The sequence below is a fragment of the Centropristis striata genome, chromosome 21, assembly GCF_030273125.1.
Source record: "Centropristis striata isolate RG_2023a ecotype Rhode Island chromosome 21, C.striata_1.0, whole genome shotgun sequence".
Classification (NCBI taxonomy): domain Eukaryota; kingdom Metazoa; phylum Chordata; class Actinopteri; order Perciformes; family Serranidae; genus Centropristis; species Centropristis striata.
The window spans coordinates 85,001-106,352 of NC_081537.1; the positions used below are offsets into that span (position 1 = coordinate 85,001).

At 33.3% G+C, this 21,352-nt stretch overlaps 1 protein-coding gene across 3 annotated transcripts in view; it reads left to right on the forward strand.

The window, feature by feature from the left end:
* Positions 1–21,352, forward strand: part of mms19 (MMS19 homolog, cytosolic iron-sulfur assembly component) — a 47,410-nt gene that overhangs the window by 16,989 nt on the left and 9,069 nt on the right. The window contains exons 12-24 of one of the 3 annotated variants that reach the window (XM_059325007.1): positions 323–461; positions 3,077–3,231; positions 3,858–3,936; positions 5,633–5,761; positions 6,451–6,532; positions 6,632–6,729; positions 6,852–7,013; positions 8,671–8,826; positions 11,270–11,369; positions 13,215–13,317; positions 16,581–16,652; positions 16,741–16,867; positions 20,675–20,781. In XM_059325007.1, coding sequence (XP_059180990.1) covers positions 323–461; positions 3,077–3,231; positions 3,858–3,936; positions 5,633–5,761; positions 6,451–6,532; positions 6,632–6,729; positions 6,852–7,013; positions 8,671–8,826; positions 11,270–11,369; positions 13,215–13,317; positions 16,581–16,652; positions 16,741–16,867; positions 20,675–20,781 — 1,509 coding nt within the window. The remainder of the gene's footprint in view (positions 1–322; positions 462–3,076; positions 3,232–3,857; positions 3,937–5,632; positions 5,762–6,450; positions 6,533–6,631; positions 6,730–6,851; positions 7,014–8,670; positions 8,827–11,269; positions 11,370–13,214; positions 13,318–16,580; positions 16,653–16,740; positions 16,868–20,674; positions 20,782–21,352) is intronic. The other 2 variants (XM_059325009.1, XM_059325008.1) reach the window with 2 other exon arrangements.

The following is a 21,352-nucleotide window of genomic DNA, read 5'->3' on the forward strand; positions in this document are numbered from 1 at the left end:
GGTAATTTTGTGACTTTTTGGTCTTTATCCGTAAACCTTTTTGGGTTTACGGATGAAATAAGTTGACAAAGACCAAAACTAAGGACATTTTCACTATAATTTTTGTTAGTTTTAGTTAGTTTTGGAACCACAAAACACAGTTTCAGTTAGTTATCGTTTCTTAAAATTCTCTCATTTTTATTTTTATTTCAGTGAATGAAAATGTTTTTTCAGTCCTAGTGTCTGTTATTTTGTTAGTTTTGGTGAACTATAATAACCTTGCTGCGTACCACAGAATAAGAACAGTAATCTTTATAATCAGCGTGTTGTGTTTTTGTTGCAGGTGTTCCAGACGTCGAGTGAGAAGATCGAGTCTGCCGGCCTCGCCGCGCTCACCGCCATCACTTCCTGTCTGTCTCGCTCAGTCCTCCACTCTGACTCTGACGACTCCCTCAGCACCTTCCTGCAGCTCGTCCTCAAAGGTCACACCACAGAGCTCATTTTAACACGGACAGTGAATGCAACATTTTACTGCAGGGATGCATGAACTCCAGCAGTAGATATAAAACGGCTCCACAGTTCTCTAAACTTTAGATTTCCTCTTTAATATCAGTATTCAGATGTGAAAAATGAGCTATTTTCATTGCATGCATGCCAGTCATCTGCATAGAAACACATTAGTTGCTGCTAAAAGAACCTGTCGCTTCAGCAACATTTGTTGTTACACAGGAACATCTCCAAAAAATAGAATATCATGAAAAAGTTCAATGTTTGTGTCTTTTTGGGTAATTTTTGCATTTATTTTTGTGCCTTTTTTAGTCATTTTTACATCTATTTTTGGTCATTTTGTGTCTTTTTTTTGTCATTTTTAAATCTATTTTTGGTCATTTTGTGCCTTTTTTGTCATTTTTACATCTATTTTTTGTCATTTTGTGCCTTTTTTAGTCATTTTTACATCTATTTTTGGTCATTTTGTGCCTTTCTTAGTCATTTTTACATCTATTTTTGGTCATTTTGTGCCTTTTTTAGTCATTTTTAAATCTATTTTTGGTCATTTTGTGTCTTTTTTTTTTTACACAGGAACATCTCAAAAAAATAGAATATCATGAAAAAGTTCAATATTTTTTGTCAATCATTTCAGAAAGTGAAACTCAAGCATTATAAATTCATTACACATAGAGTGAAATATTTCAAGCCTGTTTTTTCTTGTAATTTCCTCTTCAGTACATGTCTGTCAGTGTTCAGATGTGAAAAATTAGCTACTTTCATTGAATACATGCCAGTCATCTGCATAGAAACACATTCAGCCCTGCTAAAGAACATTTGTCTGGTCTTTCTTTCAGCTTAGATGCAAGTAAAAAAAAAGATTAGCTTGATTTTGTGCTTGTGTGCGCTACGTAGGAAGTAATTGTTACAATTCAGTCTTATTCAGACAGTTTTCTATTTAAACTGGATGATAGAAACCAACACAGACAGAGAGGAAGTGTGGTGTGGTTATAGGAGGGTTAATGTAGAGTAGACAGGAAATCACACCACACTCACTCTTCACTCTCATTTCAACTGCTTCTATATTAAACACACATTATGGTACAATGTTAACAGCCTCAGATGATGGCTGGTTTCCTGCCAGAGTGTAGCTAGATTCAGGGAAACTACAATTACATCTCAAAAAAATTAGAATATCATGAAAAAGTTCAATATTTGTTGTCAATCATTTCAGAAAGTGAAACTCAAACATTATATAGATTCATTACACAGAGTGAAATATTTTAAGCCTGTTTTTCTTGTAATTTTGATGATTCTGGCTCAGAGAGAATGAAAACACTAAACTCTGTCTCAGAAAGTTAGAATATTGTGAAGAAATTCAGTTTTGGAGTCCACAGTTGGTATTTTGTGTCTTTTTGGTCATTTTTGTGTCTTTTTTGGTCATTTTTATGTCTTTTTGGTCATTTTTGCATCTATTTTTGGTCATTTTGTGTCTTTTTGGTCATTTTATGTATTGTCTTTGTTATGTTGTGTCTCTTTTGGTAATTTCATATCTTTTTTAGTCATTTTTACATCTATTTTTGGTCATTTTGTGTCTTTTTCGGGTCATTTTTGCATCTATTTTTGTGAGTGAAACTCAAACGTAGATTCATTACACATAGAGTGAAATATTTCAAGCCTGTTTTTCTTGTAATTTTGATGATTCTGGCTCAGAGAGAATGAAAACACTAAACTCTGTCTCAGAAAGTTAGAATATTGTGAAGAAATTCAGTTTTGGAGTCCACAGTTGATATTTTGTGTCTCTTTGTGTAAATGTATGTCTCTTTATAGTCATTTTGTGTCTTTTTTGGTCATTTTTGCAGCTGTTTTTGGTCATTTTTGTGTCTTTTTGGTCATTTTATGTCTTTTTTGGTAATTTTTGTGTCTTTTTTGGTCTTTTTATGTCTTTTTTTGGTCATTTTTGTGTCTTTTTGGTCATTTTTTCAGCTGTTTTTGGTAATTTTTGTGTCTTTTTGGTCATTTTATGTCTTTTTTTTGTCATTTTTGTGTCTTTTTGGTCATTTTTGCAGCTGTTTTTGGTCATTTTTGCAGCTGTTTTTGGTCATTTTTGTGTCTTTTTGGTCATTTTTGCAGCTGTTTTTGGTCATTTTTGTGTCTTTTTGGTCATTTTATGTCTTTTTTGGTCATTTTTGTGTGTTTTTTTGGCCATTTTTGCATCTATTTTTTGTCATTTTGTGTCTTTTTGGTCATTTTTGCATCTATTTTTTTGTCATTTTGTGTCTTTTTGGTCATTTTATGTATTGTCTTTGATATGTTGTGTCTCTTTTGGTACTTTTATGTCTTTTTGGGGTCATTTTTGCATCTATTTTTTTGTCATTCTGTGTCTTTTTTTGGTCATTTTGTGTCTTTTATTAGTAATTTTTTCATGTATTTTTGGTCATTTTGTCTTTTTTTACACGCTACATCTCAAAAAAAGTTCAATATTTGTTGTCAATCATTTCAGAAAGTGAAACTCAAACATTCTATAGATTCATTACACATAGAGTCACTAAACATGCCCATTGTTCGTTTTATTTATGTATTTATTTGTTTACCTGTTGTGCTGTTGCAGACTGTAAACATCACCTGTGTGAGCCGGACCTGAAGCTGGTGTGGCCCAGCGCCAAGCTGCTGCAGGCGGCCTGCAGCGCCTCCAACAGGGCCAGCCACGTCATTACAGCTGCTGTCCTGCCCTCAGTGGTGGAGCAGTACAACAACAGGGCTCAGGTACAGTTGGTGTTAAAAAACATCCTGGTAAAATTATACCGGGATATTTTTTTTAAAGGTAAAAAAGATGCATATCATGATATTGGCAACATTCTACGGGCTGAAATATGAGCCACCAGAAACTGAAATTGAATCATTTATATTTGAATTTGAATTGCTTAACTTGAATAATTGCATTAAAAAAAACTGAATCTGAATCACATAATTTGATTTTGTATTGTTCAATTTGAATCATTGCATTGAAAAACTGAATCTGAATTGTAATTTTAAAATTGAATTTGTTAGTTTGGAACTGAACATTGAGTTCTTACAATTAAATTTCAGTTTTCTGTAACAAACATCCAGGTAGTTGAGACAGATACACAGAGCACCTCTTCGGCCAATCAGCACCTCCGTTTTCTGCGCTCGATACATAATATCGTTATCGCAAAAATACCCTGAAATATCGTGATAATCTTTTCAGGCCGTATCGTCTGCCCCTAGTGGTTCTGTTGTGGTACTGCAGGGTCGTATCAGTAATTATTGTAATACGTAAATAAATAAAATGTTTACTTTGTAATGTAATGTAATAAATAAAACTTGTAATAAGTGTGTGTGTGTGTGTGTGTGTGTGTGTGTGTTCCCAGTGTTCCCACAGGAGAACGTTACTGGAGGTGGTGCAGAGATTCCTCCAGTCAGTGAAAACCAGCCAGTCTGCAGAGAACGGTGAGTGGAATTACTCTTCTTTAATCTCCATTTCTGGGTTCTGAGTGCTGGACGCTGATTGGATCTTAATGTCAAAATGCTGTTTACACAAAGTGGGTGTGATGGATAAACAAACAAACAAACAAACAAACAAGTATTACCCTCAGATCAAAACTATTCACACTGGCAGCAATGCCAATGTGTGACAGTTTCAACACTTGATAAATATTAAAATGTTCAAATAGATTTACAGATTTACAGAGGGAGTTTTGGGAAATCCTCTGTGATTTGTTTATCAGAGGGAGCTAGAGTGTCTAGGGCTCTTATTGTGAAAGGTAAGAACAGAAGGAGGGATTTGGAAAGCCTTTAGGGCTGTTTCCTCTACAGTCCAATACCCAGAATGAGGCGGTCTTACTCTCTGGTGTTATTGGAGACTTTTTCTGGTGTTATTGGAGACTTTTCTGGGGTTATTGGAGACTTTTCTGGGGTTATTGGAGACTTTTTTCTGGTGTTATTGGAGACTTTTTCCTGGTGTTATTGGAGACTTTTTCTGGCGTTACTGGAGACTTTTTCTGGGGTTATTGGAGACTTTTTCTGGGGTTATTGGAGACTTTTTCTGGCGTTATTAGAGACTTTTCTGGTGTTATTGGGGACTTTTTCTGGTGTTATTGGAGACTTTTTCTGGTGTTATTGGAGAGTTTTTCTGGTGTTATTGGAGACTTTTTCTGGTGTTATTGGAGACTTTTTCTGGTGTTATTGGAGACTTTTTTCTGGTGTTATTGGAGACTTTTTCTGGTGTTATTGGAGACTTTTTCTGGTGTTATCGGAGACTTTTTCTGGTGGTATTGGAGACTTTTTCAGGTGTTATTGGTTACTTTTTTGGCGTTACTGGAGACATTTTCTGGTGTTATTGGAGACTTTTCTGGTGTTATTGGAGACTTTTTTCTGGTGTTATCGGAGACTTTTTCTGGTGGTATTGGAGACTTTTTCAGGTGTTATTGGTTACTTTTTTGGCGTTACTGGAGACTTTTTCTGCTGTTATTGGAGACTTTTTTCTGGTGTTATTGGAGACTTTTTCTGGTGTTATTGGAGACTTTTTTTCTGGTCTTATTGGAGACTTTTGGAGACTCGTTCTTACTCTTCTTAGCGAGCCGCTGGCCCTCATGGCTTAAATAATTTTCAGAATTCTAACCCGTTAAATGCCAGTTTATATAATTGAATTTTCCCAAAATTTCTTCCAAAAAAACAAATAAATTATGGAAAAATTCAAATATATGAACTGGTATATAAAGGGTTAAAATTCTGTAAATTACTGAATGTTTGGTACTTTTGAACAAGTCTGAAGTTGTTTAAGACATTTATGAAAAAAATCTGAAATAAATACTGATGTTTGGTGATTTAATAGCAGTTTTAATGTGCGTGGCCTTTTTTGGCCATGAGGGACACCAGAGGAGCTAAAACATCGGTAGAATGAGAGGAATGAAAAGCTTGTTGTCGTTTATTGTCTCTGAACATCAAACCAGGAGTTCCCAGATGTACAGTGGAGGTTTGTGTTTGTTTACACAGTGGAGGTTTGTGTTTGTTTACACAGTAGAGGTTTGTCAGGAACTCCAGAAAGCTTCAGCTGCTCTTTTTATAAACTCTCTGACTGTTTGTGTAAAACCAAAAGACTTTCAGGTCTGCAGTAATGTGTGTGTGTGTTTATTGTGTGTTTCAGTAGAAGAGAGTGTGTTTGTGGCGTTCAGGGCCTCTCTGTGCAGCATGGTGTTCTCAGCTCTGGCAGAAACCAACGCCAGCCTACAGGTCACAGCTACCTGTGTGTTAACGTCACTGGCTCAACAGACAGGTGAGAGAATAATAATAATAACAGTCACAGGCAGATTAATGCTTCTATACATCAGGAATTGAGCAAAAATAGATGTTAAAGTGGTCAAAAAAGACACAAAATGACCAAAAATAGATGTAAAATGACCTATGACTTTTACATCTATTTTTGGTCATTTTCTGTCCTTTTTTAAAATAATTTTAACATATATTTTAGTCATTTTGTGTCTTTTTTCAAATATAATTTTCACATCTATTTTTGATCATTTTAACGTTTATTTTTGGTCACTTTGTGTCTTTTTTTGATCATTTTACATCTATTTTTGTCATTTTGTTTCTTTTTTGATCATTTTAACATCTATTTTTGGTCATTTTGTGTCATTTTTAGTTATTTTTACATCTATTTTTGGTCATTTTGTGTCTTTTTCGATTTTTTGGTCATTTTTTTACATCTACAGTCATGGAAACATTCTTGATAATAACCAAAGTCATTCTGAATAAAACCATGTTGTGTTACGTCACTGAGACAAACATATGAACCAGATTAAACTGAACCATGGAGATGATCCAGTAAAACTAGATTCACTAAAGACTTTCAGCTTTCAGTCTGGGACTGGAGACATCAGAAGGTGTAAAGCAGCATTAGTTATAATATTCTAACCTGCTGTGTGTGTGTGTGTGTGTGTGTGTGTGTGTGTGTGTGTGTGTCAGGTGTGCTGCAGCAGTGTGAGGTGGAGCTGGCTGTAGATCACCTGACCAACCTGCTGCTGACGGAGGACGACCAGGAAGTCAGGTCTGTTTTAATATTGAACTAGTTGATGATGTTGTAATGTATTGATGTGATGATGATGATGATGATGATGATGATGATGTGACTGTGTCCTGTCTCCAGTGTTGCGGTGGTGAAGTGTGCAGGATCTCTAGCAGCGCTGCATCCAGCAGCTTTCATCACTAAACTCCTCCCCAGACTGAAGACGGAGATGTTTGCTGGTAGGTGAAGCTAGACTTTACTACACTACAGACAGGACAGAAAGTGCTTTTCACAGGAAAAAACCCACAAAGTGCTTTAAAAGGCCCTTGAACCAGAACCTTACAGTCTGTTCTCTGCTCAGAGCCCACGGTTCCAGACAACGACTCAGCGCTTTTTGAGCAGCGTTCCCATCATGCAGTGCGTCAGCGCTGTCTGTCTGCTCTGGCGGCTGTTTCCACTCAGCCCAGCGTGCTGCAGGAGAGCACACCTGTCCTGCTGGAGGTCCTCAGCTCCGCCCACACAGGTAACACAGGTAACACAGGTAACACAGGTAACACAGGTCACACAGGTAACACAGGTAGCACAGGTAGCACAGGTAACACAGGTAACACAGGTAGCACAGGTAGCACAGGTAACACAGGTAACACAGGTAGCACAGGTAGCACAGGTAACACAGGTAACACAGGTAACACAGGTAGCACAGGTAACACAGGTAACACAGGTAACACAGGTAGCACAGGTAGCACAGGTAACACAGGTAACACAGGTAACACAGGTAACACAGGTAGCACAGGTAGCACAGGTAACACAGGTAACACAGGTAACACAGGTAGCACAGGTAACACAGGTAACACAGGTAACACAGGTAGCACAGGTAGCACAGGTAACACAGGTAACACAGGTAACACAGGTAACACAGGTAGCACAGGTAGCACAGGTAACACAGGTAACACAGGTAACACAGGTAGCACAGGTAGCACAGGTAACACAGGTAACACAGGTAACACAGGTAGCACAGGTAACACAGGTAGCACAGGTAACACAGGTAACACAGGTAGCACAGGTAACACAGGTAACACAGGTAACACAGGTAGCACAGGTAGCACAGGTAACACAGGTAACACAGGTAACACAGGTAGCACAGGTAACACAGGTAACACAGGTAACACAGGTAGCACAGGTAGCACAGGTAACACAGGTAACACAGGTAACACAGGTAACACAGGTAACACAGGTCACCTGCCTGGAGACACATGATCTCTACAGGTTCAGGAGGAGAAGCAGAAAAGAAGCTTCACATAAATGTCAGTTTGATCTGTTTCTATCAGGGCTGGGAGATATGAACTGAAAACATCCTGATTTATTTTGGCTTAATATCAATATACGATATATATCTCCTGATATTTTTGAGAGCAAATGTTCAGTCAAAGTCAAAATAACAAGAAAAAATGTATTTCACAAAAAAGTCAAATTAATGAAAAAAAAAGTTGAAATGAGAAACAGAGCAGATTACTACCTTAAACGTCATTTTTTAATCATTTTTACATATTTTTAAAATCATTTTAACATCTTTTTTAGGTCATTTTGTCTTTTTAATCATTACTTTCTTTAGGTCATTTTGTGTCTTTTTTTAATAATTTTTACATTTATTTTAGGTCTTTTTGTCTTTTTAATCATTTTTACATTTTTATTTTAGCTCATTTTGTCTTTTTAATCATTATTATATATTTTTTAGGTCATTTTGTGTCTTTTTTTAGTCATTTTAACATCTATTTTTGGTCATTTTGTGTCTTTTTAAAAAAATAATTTTTACATCTTTTTTTAGGTCATTTTGTGTCTTTTTTTAGTCATTTTACATCTATTTTTGGGTCATTTTGTATCTTTTTTAATCATTTTAACATCTATTTTAGGTCTTTTTGTCTTTTTAATCATTTTTACATTTTATTAGGTCATTTTGTCTTTTTAGTCATTTTTACATCTTTTTTAGGTCATTTTGTGTCTTTTTTTAATCATTTAAATCTCCACAGTCATGAAAACATTCTTGATAATACCCAAAATCAAGAAACCCATGTTAAATGTCTAGATATCTTTTTTTTTTTATTTAAATATATTGATATATTTATGATATGGCTATATCTCCCAGCCCTAACCTGTGTGTGTGTGTGTGTGTGTGTGTGTAGGGCGTGCTGGTTTCTCGGTGGAGGAGGTGGTGCTGGCGTGTCGTAGTCTCCAGAGGATAGCGGAGCAGGTTGAGGACGGCGAGGAGGCGGGGCGCTGCTTCCATGACATCATCATCCCGCGCCTGCTGTCTCTGGCGCTCCAGGCAGCGCTGCAGGGTGAGCACGGAGAATTACCTCATACTGATCAAGGTTATTTTAGTTAAAGAAAACTAGAATTGAAAAAACATTTTTGTTAACTGAAATAAAAATAAAAACTGTATTTTGTGGTTCCAAAACTAACTAAAATTATAGTGAAAATGTCCTTCGTTTTCGTCTTTGTCAACTTTTTTCATCCGTAAACCTTTTTGGTTGATATGAAATCTATTTCATCTATCTGGTTTTATGACTTAATAAACTTATTGGGGCTGAGATGGATCAGACAAAGGAAATAAAGGAACAATTATTGTGACCTTATTGAATCTGGACCCAACAAATACCCCATTACAAAACAACTACAACTAATAAAAACTACACTACAACTAATAAAAACTAAACTACAACTAATAAAAACTAAACTACAACTAATAAAAACTAAAACTAATAAAAACTAAACTAAAACTAATAAAAACTAAAACTAATAAAAACTAAACTACAACTAATAAAAACTAAAACTAATAAAAACTAAACTAAAACTAATAAAAACTAAACTACAACTAATAAAAACTACACTACAACTAATAAAAACTAAACTACAACTAATAAAAACTAAACTACAACTAATAAAAACTAATCTACAACTAATAAAAACTAAACTACAACTAATAAAAATTAAACTACAACTAATAAAAACTAAACTAAAACTAATAAAAACTAAACTAAAACTAATAAAAACTAAACTACAACTAATAAAAACTCAACTACAACTAATAAAAACTCAACTACAACTAATAAAAACTCAACTACAACTAATAAAAACTCAACTAAAACTTATAAAAACTCAACTAAAACTTATAAAAACTCAACTACAACTTATAAAAACTCAACTACAACTAATAAAAACTCAACTACAACTAATAAAAACTCAACTACAACTAATAAAAACTCAACTACAACTAATAAAACTAAACTACAACTTATAAAAACTAAACTAAAACTTATAAAAACTAAACTAAAACTAATAAAAACTAAACTAAAACTAATAAAAACTAAACTGAAACTTATAAAAACTAAACTAAAACTAATAAAAACTCAACTAAAACTTATAAAAACTAAACTAAAACTTATAAAAACTAAACTAAAACTAAGCATTTTCCCAAAAAATAAAAACTAATTAAAACTAACTGAATTTGAAAACAAAAAATCACAACGAAATTGAAACTAAAACTGATGAAACATCCAAAACTATTATAACCTTGGTACTGATATGTGCTACTTTGATTCACAGTCTCATTTTAACCTGTTACTTTTACTATAGAAGTAGTGGGCTCATTTCAGGAGTATACTAAATATAATGACATCATTTAAAAGTAGAAGATCTGAGGAATCTATAGAGCCAAGCATGTTAGATATCATGTCAGGAAGTTGTTGAAAAAAACGCTGCAAAGTTCGTCTATTTTGGTGATTTTAAAAGTGGTCATGTATGAAATGAATGAATGAAAATCAGCTCTCTGTTCCCACAAGTCTCCTCTTTACAAACGCGCCTATTTATGCTGATAACATACAGTTTAAGGCAAAAACCACATCGTTTTTCTCATTAAGTCATTTTAATTAGATGTTTTTGACCAGAACAACTTGACTCAAAGTGCTGAGCTTCGTCTCAGATTAATCTTCATGTTCTCAGTTTTCAGATGATGTCGACCTCTTCTATGATATTTATTGTTGACCTGCTGTCTCCCCCTAAACACCCACTGCCCACTACCTCCACAAAGCTCTGTGAACAGTCCCATTTTAAATCTTCCTGTTGTAAGTTTAACTTTAGAATGATGTAAAGCAGGGGTCTCAAACTCAAATTACCTGGGGGCCACTGGAGGCAGTATCAAAATGACCAAAAAAAGATACAAAATGACAAAAAATGACACAAAATGACAAAAAAAAAGACCCAAAATGACAGAAAAAAACAAAAATACTTCAAATAAGACACAAAATTACAAAAAAAATACACAAAATTATTAGAAAAAGACACAAAATTACAAAAAAAGACACAAAATTATTAGAAAAAGACACAAAATTACCCCCAGAAAAGACAAAATTACCAAAAAAAGACACAAAATTATTTAAAAACAGCCACAAAATGACAAAAAAATTACACAAACTTACCAAAAACAGTAATTAAAGGGACCTTCCACACACAACACGGTAAAGTGCCATTCATATAAAACTCACATTAAACTTTCATATCAAGGTGGGGGCCACAAAATATTGTCACGAGGGCCACAATTGGCCCGCGGGCCGTGAGTTTGAGACCCCTGATGTAAAGGCTGAATTTATTGCATCCATTAACAATAGATTAAGAGTTCTGTTACTCCTTCCTATAAGTCCTGTAATAAATACATTGAATGTCCTTCTCTTATTGTAACTGTTAGCTGTTATTCCAGCTGAGACTCGTGTTGGTGTGTTGTAGGTGAGGCCTCCTCTGGTCCTCGTAGTCCTCTCCTGGAGGAGGAGGTCCTGTCCTCCATGGTGCCCGTCATCACCACTTCCTGCTCCAGGCTGCAGCCCACGTACGTAAAAAAACTCTCATTCACTGTTCAACATGTTAACACACGACATAGAGAAGCTCTTTGTTCTGAAAACTACAATCCCATTATATTGATATCTGTTTGTACAAGTTTGAACTCTTCTTGTCTCTGCTTTCTACAATAATTGAGAGTGCTTTAAAGGAACACTATCTACTCTCCACGGGGTTAAATCCTAGATTTTATTCTTCCGTTTCTTCCGTTTTTCGTTTTTTTTTTCGGTTGACTACTCCTCCCAGAGTTTTGGTCTCACAAACACTAAAAAGGTATCAAATCAACCGGCTCGGCCATGACAAGTGTGCTCTGACTTTTCTAATGGTTTCAGCAAACGGTTTTCAAATTATTCGGCAAAAACACGTAAAAAAAATCCCCCCAATGTAACCCTATGGAGAGGCTAGAGTGGTGACATCATCACTAGAGTGCAGGGGGAGAGAAAAATTTGTCCAAAACTAAATTTGGTCATTTCGTGTAATTTTTTTGATAATTTTATGATCATTTTTTATGTATTTTTTGTCATTTTTGTCTCTTTTTGGTAATTTTGTGTCTTATTTTTTGTCACTATCTGAAAACTGTCAGTTCACACTAACTGACAAGTTTTTTCTGTTTTGTTTTTTTAACTTTTTCCTCATTTTGACTTTTTTCTTCAAACAATTTCTTCATTTTTCTTCACAAAACTCATATGTGGACGTTCAGGAAGAACTGAGGATGCTCAAAGTGAAGTCAGATCACTGATAGGAGCTACGGTTTGGACTAAAACTCTTTCTGTTCAAGGAGAACTTTCAGCTGTTTTCCTTTCAGTTGATTGCTCTGCTGTGATTGGTGGACGCCACCTGGCCCTGGTTGCTAGGCTACCAAAGACTGCCCACACCCCCCACCCTCCCCAAACACACACTAACTGAAAACTGTCAGTTTACACTAACTGACCAGTTTTTTCTCGTTATTTTGACTTTTTTCTTGTGACTTCGACTTTTTTTTCCTCATTTTGACTTTTTTCTTCAAACAATTTCTTCATTTTTCGTCACTAAACGCATATGTAGACGTTCAGGAAGAACTGAGGATGCTCAAAGTGAAGTGGGATCAATCATAGGACCTATCGAATGGACTAAAATGCTTTCTGTTCGAGAGATACTTTCAGCTGTTCTCCTGTCTATCTCATTGGCGTCATATTCCACAGCTGCAGTTGATTCCAGTTGATTGCTCTGCTCTGATTGGTGGACGCCACCTGGCCCTGGTTGCTAGGCTACCAAAGACTGCCCCCTCCCCAAACATGCACACTAACTGAAAACTAACTGACACGTTTTTTCTCGTTATTTTGACTTTTTTCATGTGACTTCGACTTTTCCCCCGTTATTTTGAATTTTATTCTGGTGACTTCTCGTTATTTTGACTTTTTTCTCATTTACACTTTTTTCTTCAAACAATTTCTTCATTTTTCGTCGCTCAACACATATGTAGACGTTCAGGAAGAACTGAGGATGCTCAAAGTGAAGTCAGATCAATCATAGGACCTATCGAATGGACTAAAATGCTTTCTGTTGGAGAGATACTTTTAGCTGTTCTCCTGTCTATCTCATTGGTGTCAAATTCCACAGCTGCAGTTGATTCCAGTTGATTGCTCTGCTCTGATTGGTGGACGCCACCTGGCCCTGGTTGCTAGGCTACCAAAGCCTTTTGAATGGGACCTAAAAAAAAGCTTCTACTTCCTGCCTGTTTCTCACCTTTTCTTCTCTCGTCAGTGTCTCCGGTTTGTTTTGAGGAAGTTCTGTGAGAACGTTTCATGAGGTTTGTGTGGTTTCCTGTCTGTCTGTCTGCTGATTGTCATGACGACAGGTTGGCGGGACAGACGGCGTCCAGGGTCGTGTCTCTCTTCCTGGACGGTGATGTTTCCTTTCTGCCCGACAACTCGTTCCCTTCGCAGGTCAAACTGCTCCAGGTCTGTATGGAAGCTCACATGTTATTATAAAAAGTTCCTGTAAGTCATTATAATGAGAAACCAAAGTTATTCTAGTTAACGAAAACTAACGAAATAACGAAAACTAGAATTGAAAAAAACATTTTCGTTAACTGAAATAAAAATAAAAAGAGTTTTTTAAAGAACGATAACTAATTGAAACTGTATTTTGTGGTTAACTAACAAAAACTAACAAAAAAAAGGACAAAAAAGGTTCCTTTTTAGCAAAACCTTTGGTTCCTCCCGTCCAGATGGTTTTTAGATTATGAATGTATGTATTTACACTTTTTCTTCTATTATAGCGGTTTCATCCTTTTTTATACTTTTTATAATTAAAATTTAAATAATAAAAGACTGTTATGCTTTTAACCTGTAGCACTTTGAGATTTCCTTTAATGTAAAGTGCATTACAATTATTAATATTATTATTATTATTATTATTATTATTATTATTATTATTATTATTATTATTATTATTATTAAAAAAGTTCCTGTAAGTCATTATAATGAGAAACTTTATCACAAATATGAGAAAACTTCTCAGAACATAGACTCACTTATCTCAAAGAAAATACCAAGTAACTTTGAAAGTTTCTTAATATTTGAGAAATTAAGTCATTATTTTGAGAAGCTAAGATATTATTTTGTGGAAATAAGTGATTATTTTATTTTTATTGAGGTTTTTTTATTTATTAAAATGACTTACAGGATCTTTAACATGAGGCTCAGTTCTCATCTCAATATTTTACTTGCAGAAATGAGCCTCCAAAGTGTCATAAAAGTTCTTATTCTAGGGTTTTTATTAGGTCATTTTTAAGTTTATACATCACATTTTCTTCACCATTTCTATAGTTTGCATTTTGTAATAATTCAATTAAAAACATTGAAGACTGCATCATAAAAATGCAACATACTGTGGAATTATTCTCTATATAGCTAATATCTTTTATCTTTTATTCCTAATGTACAGCTAAACAACACGTTAGATCAGAGGTCTGCAACATTTTAATCATCATTAATCATTGGTGTACGCCCAAAGCAATTTCTATTCTTCAAATGTAAAAATGTGAAGCTTATATAGGCAATAAAGCTTTTTTTTAAAACATATTAGTCAACTAAAATATGCATCGTAGCTTACAAACATCTTAAAAAGCTTTAACCTATCATTTTTGCCAACTTTAAATCTAGTTTTAAGGTCTAGTTTTTGATTCCAAACTCCAAAATCGTATCAATAAATGTTCATTTTGACCAATTAGTCATATTGGTAGACTCATTTAGACTCAGGAGACGATTTTATTTTTTATTCAAAATCAGGTTTGCGGCTGGATTCCAATAATTTTTCTATTATTTTGGCCAAAAATGTCTCTTTTGCTGGTAAAGGTTGCCGCAACCTGAGTTAGAAGTTGCTTCCCTTTGGATTTTCAGCTCTTTCTAATGTCTCTGTAACTTTAAAGGTGGTTATTTCTCATGCAATGTTTCAAATCAAATAGCCTTTATTGTCATTATATAGTTCACTATACAACCAAATAGTAAAAGTAAAAACATTTAAAAATACAAGAACAAGAACATGTGATGTAATAAATAAGAATAAAAATAAATAAATGACTAGTGAGAATGCTATAATGTACACTACTGGTCAAAAGTTTTAGAACACACCAACTTTTCCAGAATTTAATTGAAAATGATGCAGTTTAATGTCTCAGTGTACTCTGAAATTAATGCACATTTGCAACATTTAAAATTCTTTATTGAGCATGATAGTGTTTTGAAAGTAGAAAAAAGATTCAAAATCACATTTTATGTTGGACTAAAGGACTAAAAAAAGACACAAAATGACCAAAAAAAGACACAAAATGACACAAAATGACCAAAAAAAGACACAAAGTGACAAAAAAAGACACAATATGACTAAAAAAAGACACAATATGACTAAAAAAAGACACAGTATGACCAAAAAAAGACACAAAATGACAAAAAAAGACACAATATGACTAAAAAAAGACACAAAATGACAAAAAAAGACACAAAATGACAAAAAAAGACACAATATGACTAAAAAAAGACACCAAATGACCAAAAAAAGACACACAATGACAAAAAAAGACACAAAATGACTAAAAAAAGACTCAAAATGACTAAAAAAAGACTCAAAATGACTAAAAAAAGACACAAAATGACCAAAAAAAGACACAAAATGACAAAAAAGACACAATATGACTAAAAAAAGACTCAAAATTACTAAAAAAAGACACAAAATTACCACAAAAAGACACAAAATGACAAAAAAAGACACAATATGACAAAAAAAGACACAAAATGACCAAAAAAAGACACAAAATGACCAAAAAAAGACACAAAATGACCAAAAAAAGACACAATATGACTAAAAAAAGACACAAAATGACAAAAAAAGACACAAAATGACAAAAAAAGACACAATATGACTAAAAAAAGACACAAAATGACCAAAAAGGACACAAAATGACAAAAAAAGACACAATATGACAAAAAAAGACACAAAATGACCAAAAAAAGACACAAAATGACCAAAAAAAGACACAAAATGACAATAAGACACAATATGACTAAAAAATGACACAAAATGACCAAAAAAGACACAATAGGACTAAAAAATGACACAAAATGACCAAAAAAAGACACAAAATGACAAAAAAAGACACAATATGACTAAAAAAAGACAGTAAATGACAAAAAAAAGACACAAAATGACCAAAAAAAGACACAATATGACAAAAACAGACACAATATGACTAAAAAAAGACACAAAATGACTAAAAAAAAACACACAATGACAAAAAACGACACAAAATGACTAAAAAAAGACACAAAATGACCAAAAAAAGTCACAAAATGACTTACAAAGACATGAAAAGAATTCAGAAATGGACAAAATAGCCCAAGACTCCATAGAGTTAAGTTGTTAACCCATTTCTTGTTCCCTGAAAAAGGCCTACTTGTATAATTCTGAAATGTACATTATTTTCCAGTTTTGGTTAAGCTTACCTTTTTTTATTTACCTCTGGCAGTTCACCACTTACCTTTGGACCCTTTCAAGCTGTTCATTTGACTTGAACTGCTTGAATTTCAATAAAAAACTGGAAACATTGGGCTGTTCTAAAACTTTTGACCGGTAGTGTATAGATGAGGTAGATTGAATGTTTTGCACATATCGATTGTGTGTTTTATTGGATGTTTTAATGAACTGGTGGTGTTTGTTCCTGCAGCAGCAGGACTCGTGGAGCTGCTCCCAGCTGGTGTGTCTGCTGATGGGCTGTGTGTGTTCGCTGCCTCGCTCTGTGAGTCTCAGCTGGTTCTGGTTCTACTGAAGGTGTTTGATGAAGCAGCTGGTCCTCCTGGTGCTGAAGCTGCTCTCTGTCTCTGCAGGTGGAGGTTCCTCAGATAGACCAGCTGCTGTCTCAGCTGGAGGAGATGAGCTGCAGCTGCTCACACCTGCTGGCATCCACCTCCGCTGCTAAATGCTACGCTGGCCTGGTCAACAAGACGCCTCAGGGTATGTTTATACATATATATATATATATAACAAGAGACCTCAGGGTACGTTTACACATGTATATATATATATATATATATATAACAAGAGACCTCAGGGTACGTTTACACATATATATTATAATAACAAGAGACCTCAGGGTACGTTTATACATATATATATATATATATATATAACAAGAGACCTCAGGGTACGTTTACACATATATATTATAATAACAAGAGACCTCAGGGTACGTTTATACATATATATATATATATATATATATATATAACAAGAGACCTCAGGGTACGTTTACACATATATATTATAATAACAAGAGACCTCAGGGTACGTTTATACATATATATATATATATATATATATATATAACAAGAGACCTCAGGGTACGTTTATACATATATATATATATATATATATATATATATTACAAGAGACCTCAGGGTACGTTTATACATATATATATATATATATATATATAACAAGAGACCTCAGGGTACGTTTATACATATATATATATATATATATATAATAAGAGACCTCAGGGTATGTTTACACATATATATATATATATATATAATAAGAGACCTCAGGGTACGTTTACACATATATATATATATATAACTATATATATAATAAGAGACCTCAGGGTACGTTTATAAATATATATATATATATATATATATATATATAACAAGAGACCTCAGGGTACGTTTACACATATATATTATAATAAGAGACCTCAGGGTACGTTTATACATATATATATAGATATATATAACAAGAGACCTCAGGGTACGTTTACACATATATATATATATATAACTATATATATAATAAGAGACCTCAGGGTACGTTTATAGATATATATATATATATATATAACAAGAGACCTCAGGGTACGTTTACACATATATATATATATATATATAATAAGAGACCTCAGGGTACGTTTACACATATATATATATATATATATAACTATATATATAATAAGAGACCTCAGGGTACGTTTATAAATATATATATATATATATATATATATATATAACAAGAGACCTCAGGGTACGTTTACACATATATATTATAATAAGAGACCTCAGGGTACGTTTATAGATATATATATATATATATAATAAGAGACCTCAGGGTACGTTTATAGATATATATATATATATATATAACAAGAGACCTCAGGGTACGTTTACACATATATATATATATATATATAACAAGAGACCTCAGGGTACGTTTATAGATATACATATATATATATATATATATATATATAATAAGAGACCTCAGGGTACGTTTATAGATATATATATATATATATATATATATATATATATATATATATATATATATATATATATATATATAACAAGAGACCTCAGGGTACGTTTATAGATATATATATATATATATATATATAACAAGAGACCTCAGGGTACGTTTATAGATATATATATATATATATATATATATATAACAAGAGACCTCAGGGTACGTTTATAGATATATATATATATATATTATAATAAGAGACCTCAGGGTACGTTTATAGATATACATATATATATATATATATATATATATATATATATATATATATAATAAGAGACCTCAGGGTACGTTTATAGATGTGTATATATATATATATAACAAGAGGCCTCAGGGTACGTTTACACATATATATTATAATAAGAGACCTTAGGGTACGTTTATAGAGATATATATATATATATATATATATAACAAGAGACCTCAGGGTAGTTTACACATATATATTATAATAAGAGACCTTAGGGTACGTTTATAGATATATATATATATATATATATATATATATATAACAAGAGACCTCAGGGTACGTTTACACATATATATTATAATAAGAGACCTTAGGGTACGTTTATAGATATATATATAGATATATATATATATATATAACAAGAGACCTCAGGGTACGTTTATAGATATATATATATATATATATATATATATATATAATATATAATAAGACATTTTTCATTGAAGTGAATGGGACGGCCGACAAAAAATGAGCGAAAAAGAACAATAATTGTAGATTTTTAAACGTCTACTTCTCCGGCATAATTTCACCTAGAGACTCCATTTAAACTTTAAACAGTAGACACAAGTCTTGTGTATCGGTGTATTAATCCACGTTTCGATAGGTCATATAGTTTTTTATCAATCCCTGTTCAATGACCATGATCATTTTTGGAGAAATTCTGAGATTATAATGGGTGTGTATTGCACGGAATGTTCGTGTCACAGTGTGTGACATCATCGCCAGAGTGTAGAGGGAGAGAAAAAACTGTCAAAAAATAAATTTGAAAACTGCGCTCCAGGCCGCAAATTCCACTCTACAGAAATAATTTATACATAGAAACGTAGGAAAATTAGTCTTCTCCCTCACAATCCTCTGGTAAAGCTGTCAGCTTACTGGATCAACATTTTCAACACAAAAAACACACAAAAACACATAAAAAACACATAAAAAATTACAAAAAACACATTAAAAAACACTTTTTTTTTTTACAAAAGACCCCACATAAAAAATACTTAAAACACACAAAAACACCCCGAAAAAACGTAAATTTTTTTTTACAGAAACCACCCAAAAAATTACAAAAACCATGCATAAAACACATACAAAAACACACAAAAATGACAGAAACACACATAAAAACACACAAAAAACACACCCAAACACAACCAAAGGTCTCATCAGCTTCTTCCTTCATGTTCACTGTGGTTTGTTGTTGTCTCAACTCATCAACGCTAGTTGGTGCTCCAGTATAATCGCTCCTCCTGAAACTCATCCAGGGAGAAACGTTCCACGCTGCAAAAATAAGTGTGATTAAAATCTTTGTAAGTCTTTATTTGGTCATTTTTTAGTCATTTTGTGGCTTTATTGTGGCTTTTTGGTCATATTGTGTCTTTTTTTTGTTATTTTGTGGTTTTTCTGGGTCATTTTGTGTCTTTTTTAGTCATTTTGTGTCTCATTTGGTCATTTTGTGTCCTTTTTTAGTCATTTTGTGTCTTTTTTTGGTCATTTTGTGTCTCATTTGGTCATTTTGTGTCTTTTTTAGTCATTTTGTGTCTGTTTTTGGTCATTTTGTGTCTCATTTGGTCATTTTGTGTCCTTTTTTAGTCATTTTGTGTCTTTTTTTTAGTCATTTTGTGTCTCATTTGGTCATTTTGTGTCCTTTTTTAGTCATTTTGTGTCTTTTTTTTTGGTCATTTTGTGTCTTTTTTAATCATTTTGTGTCTTTTTTTTGTCATTTTGTGTCTTTTTGTCATTTTGTGTCTTTTTTAGTAATTTTGTGTCTTTTTTTGGTAATTTTTTGGTAATTTTTTAGTCATTTTGTGGCTTTTTTTGTCATATTTGCCAACCAAAGGTCTCATCAGCTTCTTCCTTCATGTTCACTGTGGTTTGTTGTTGTCTCAACTCATCAACGCTAGTTGGTGCTCCAGTATAATCGCTCCTCCTGAAACTCATCCAGTGAGAAACGTTCCACGCTGCAAAAATAAGTGAGATTAAAATGCGTCAATTTTTTTAAACGTGTTAATTTTCGTGTAATTAATGAATCTTAATTAACGCGTTAAAGTCCCGGCCCTAGTATTTATACATATGAACCAGCCCTATCTCACTGCCCAGAACAGTGGCCACTTGGCGCTCTCTTTCTGTCCTCCGCTGGTTTGATAAGTGAGTTCCTCTCTAATAAACTTAGATGTGATCTTGATGAACTCAGTGTGATGGTTGTTATCATCCTGCAGGTGATTGTCTAGACAGTCTGATCCAGAGAACCATGAAGAGAGTCTGTGAGCAGTTAGACTCTCCCTCTTCATCTGGACGCACTCAGGCCTTCACACTCCTCCTCTGGGTAACACGCTCTGGTTGTTGTTTGTTTGTTTGTTTTTAATGAGTGTGTTTACTAGTTTTTGTTTACAGATGACAGCAGATCAAACAGTGAGACGTTGTTACATGGAACAGTAAAACTTTCCTCCCATCCCCCAACAAAGAAGGAGAAGAAAAACATGTTGAAACTATAAACACAAGATAAAATAAAGCAAAAATACAATAAATAAATAAAAACAATAAGAACCTGAATATGGTATACAGTATGGCCTTAATATAAATATATATATATATATATATATATATATATATATTTATATATATATATATATATATATATATATATTTATATATATATATATATATATATATATATATATATATATATAGGTTATAGCAAAACTTTATTCAGCTGTTCTATCGTCATAAACACAGGAGAGAAAACAACTTAAATTAGACATAGAAAATGGATCATAGCAGTTTTTAACTCCTCAGGGCTTCTGATGAAACATGAAACAGTTTATTTTACAGTCTGCTGTCAATCGATGAATCAAGTTAGTTGGTAAATGAACATAAATATGTGTGAGTAAAGAGTC